The sequence below is a fragment of the Otolemur garnettii genome, unplaced genomic scaffold (assembly GCF_000181295.1).
Source record: "Otolemur garnettii isolate 467f Iridium unplaced genomic scaffold, OtoGar3 scaffold00090, whole genome shotgun sequence".
NCBI lineage: Eukaryota > Metazoa > Chordata > Mammalia > Primates > Galagidae > Otolemur > Otolemur garnettii.
Genome location: NW_003852485.1, coordinates 5,413,412 through 5,416,535, shown reverse-complemented (window position 1 = coordinate 5,416,535; position 3,124 = coordinate 5,413,412). Strand labels below are relative to the sequence as shown.

General features: G+C 35.5%; 1 protein-coding gene across 1 annotated transcript in view; it reads left to right on the top strand.

Moving 5' to 3' along the window:
- SCN7A (sodium voltage-gated channel alpha subunit 7) overlaps nucleotides 1-3,124 on the top strand; it is a 74,463-nt gene that overhangs the window by 59,109 nt on the left and 12,230 nt on the right. Inside the window, exons 16-17 of the mRNA XM_023516362.1 lie at nucleotides 164-318; nucleotides 1,629-1,802. Of these exons, the coding sequence (XP_023372130.1) occupies nucleotides 164-318; nucleotides 1,629-1,802 (329 nt within the window). The remainder of the gene's footprint in view (nucleotides 1-163; nucleotides 319-1,628; nucleotides 1,803-3,124) is intronic.

Sequence of the window (3,124 nt, the reverse complement as noted above, 5' to 3'; positions counted from 1 at the left end):
AAAAAAAAAAAAAAAGAAATATTTTCATCAAACTGGCTAACATAGCCTTCATGTCATTTTCTTAGTTATTGTGTTAAGACATTTATAATCTACTTTTAGAAAGAATCACTTATACCCTTGTAAGATAAACCATAGATGTTCTTAACAGTGCCTTTCCTGGCAGATGACAGACGGACATCTTCACTTGGTCAAATCAGTAGAGAATCCAAGAAAGGAAAAATGTGGCAGAACATCAGGAAAACCTGCAGCAAAATAGTAGAGAATGAATGGTTCAAGTGTTTTATCGGCCTCGTCACTCTGCTCAGCACAGGCGCTCTAGTAAGTGCGCAGCTGGGGTGTGTGATGCTTTTAGGGAAACGAATGTTTCATCATTCTGTTAATTCACAAAGTCCCCAGCCAGATAACTTTGCCAAGAATACATAGTATAGCATTAAATTCTGTATACTGTGATTTTAGCTTCAGAAACTAAATGTTAAACTTTCTCAGAAAGTCTGCCTGTGCATCATTCAACATGAAATTTAATATGGGTATTGAATTGAAATATACCTCTTAAATAAATAATATAATTTTGAAATATATGATCAATAGTTGGAAAGGGAAGTGTTAACGTATATCTGATTCCTCTGACTTTGATGAAGTTCTGTTTGTGAAACAGTTGAATGATGTGGACACCAGAACTGCTGTATTGTGCTTGTACTTTGGTACCTATTCAATAAGGAAAGAGAAGAGTTGTTGCATATACTTTCAAGGCCTTTTAAACTGTAAATGTTTCTAGCCTTTGACCAACTATATTACTTGTGGAAAATTATCCTACAAATATCTGGACATTTCTTAAATGCATTTACGAAGTTATTTGCTGAAGAATTTTGAAATGCAGAAGCTATCTGCATAGTGATATTATAATTCTCCAAGATATGGTAATAAATGAGAAAAAAAATGGTCCAGAATAAAATGCATAACATTCTGCATTTTATGTAGGAAAGGCAGAATAATAGATTGGCTGTATGTCGGTATTTGTTTTCATTGATTAAAGAAGCTCAGAATAGCATACGCAAGAACTAGTTAACTGTGAGATGCTGTGAACAGAGACGATGGGGTCATGGTCGGGAAGCACAGTGTGCTGTACGTGTTTTAAAATAAACTTTATATTACTAACCACACATACTGAAAACTGTCCATGGGTGTATACATACAGCATGTAGGACTTTATAAAATGAGTGTGCCTACATAACTGTTACTTACACTGAGAAACAGAACGTTAGCAGGACTCCAGAGCAATATTCTCACCCTTCAGCGTTACCTCCCATTCCACGTGGGCAGCCAGCCTGTCTACTTTGACTGCCATCGATTAGTTTTTGATCTTAATAGATTGATGAACTGATTTTAGGGGAATATCAAAACAGTGACAAAGCTGAGATTAGTCTCTGTAAGAATTTCTGGGATCAATTAATGTTTCTGCTATAGACATGGAATCAGAGAATTTGTGTTTTGTCAATTACCAAGTAAAGTGAGCCAGCCCATGACAGTGCTCGCCATGTGCTTTTAGAGATGGGATTTCATTCCCTTCTATGTTGAAAGAGTTTTTAGAAATTACGTGTACACCTAATTCTTAAATTTTTTATCCACAGGCTTTTGAGGATATATATATTGATCAGAGAAAGACTATTAAAATTTTGTTAGAATATGCTGACATGATCTTCACTTACATCTTTATTCTGGAAATGCTTCTGAAGTGGATGGCTTATGGTTTTAAAGCCTATTTCTCTAATGGCTGGTACAAGCTGGACTTCATGGTTGTTATTGTAGGTATTGTAAAGAAAGTGTAAAAGATTATTTGATTTACTTTCCCTTCTTTGCTCATATGGTTTCATTTCCTCTCTCCTTATATCTTCTTTTTTACTCTTTCTCTCTCTGTACATTTTTAGTCACCCACACCCCATCTTTCTTCATGTACAGTGTTTGCCATCTGTCTTTTTCTTCTCTCATTCTAGTATTTTAAAAGTTCAGCACTTCCTTCCTATTTGATTACAAATAAATCAGCTATGAACCTACTGCTAACCAAGAAGTGTATTGCACAGTTATCTTGAAAATATCCACATTCTAAAAGCTGTACATTCTGTTAGCTTGACTTTTAAATTATATATCCACAATTAGACTACTTAGCACGACCTTCACCAGTACCATGCTGATACAAGCTCTCAAAATTACTTATTTAGATTACTGTGACAGAGTCCAAATTGGTATCTCTGCTTCTGCCCTGCTCTGCCAACCCTCATTTTGTTCTCTGCACAGCAACCAGAGGGACTGCTGTGAAATAGAAGTCAGCTCACGTCTCTTCTTAGAATTCTCTACTAGCAGCCCATCTCACTCTGAGTAAACCTGCTGTCCTTGTAAGCAGTGACCTATAAGCCTCTGTATGTTCAGATCTTATCTGCTACTACTCGCCCTATCCCTATCCAAGTCCTTATACTGATGCACCAGCACTGGACTTCTTGAGGCTCCTCTAACATACCAAGATTATTCTCATTTTGGTTTCTTTCCACGATTTTTTACTCCACCTGGAACTTTTACTGGCATTTATATGTTAGCTGAAATGAAACCTTCAAAGTTAGGCTTTTCTTTACTATCCTATTTAAATCTGTAACTACTGTGATATTCCATTGCCCTTTCTCTACTTCATATCCATAAACCCTGTTGATATTATATAATTTATTCACTTGGCTCATTGACAATTTTCTCCCACTAAGAGATAAGATCCATTAGGGCAATTTTTTTTTCTTCCTTTAGCTTTTGTGCCCAGAACATTTACTGTCACATAGTAGGTAATTAGTAGTATCTGTTAAATGAATGAATGGCTTTCTATCCTACAAACAATGATGGATGCTCATCAATCTGTGATTAATGACTTACAATAGCTGACCTCTGTTTTCTATATTAATTCATATAAATTAACCTTCTATTTTAGTCAAACCACACTACTGCAACTTACCTTTCTATATCCTGCTTGTTGTTCTTATGCGTTCATCTATGCTTATGTCAATGAACCTTTACTGCAAAGCCTACTTCAACAATATTTTTATAGTACAGGTTAAGAAGAATAAATATTTCTGATCTGCTGGTTTGA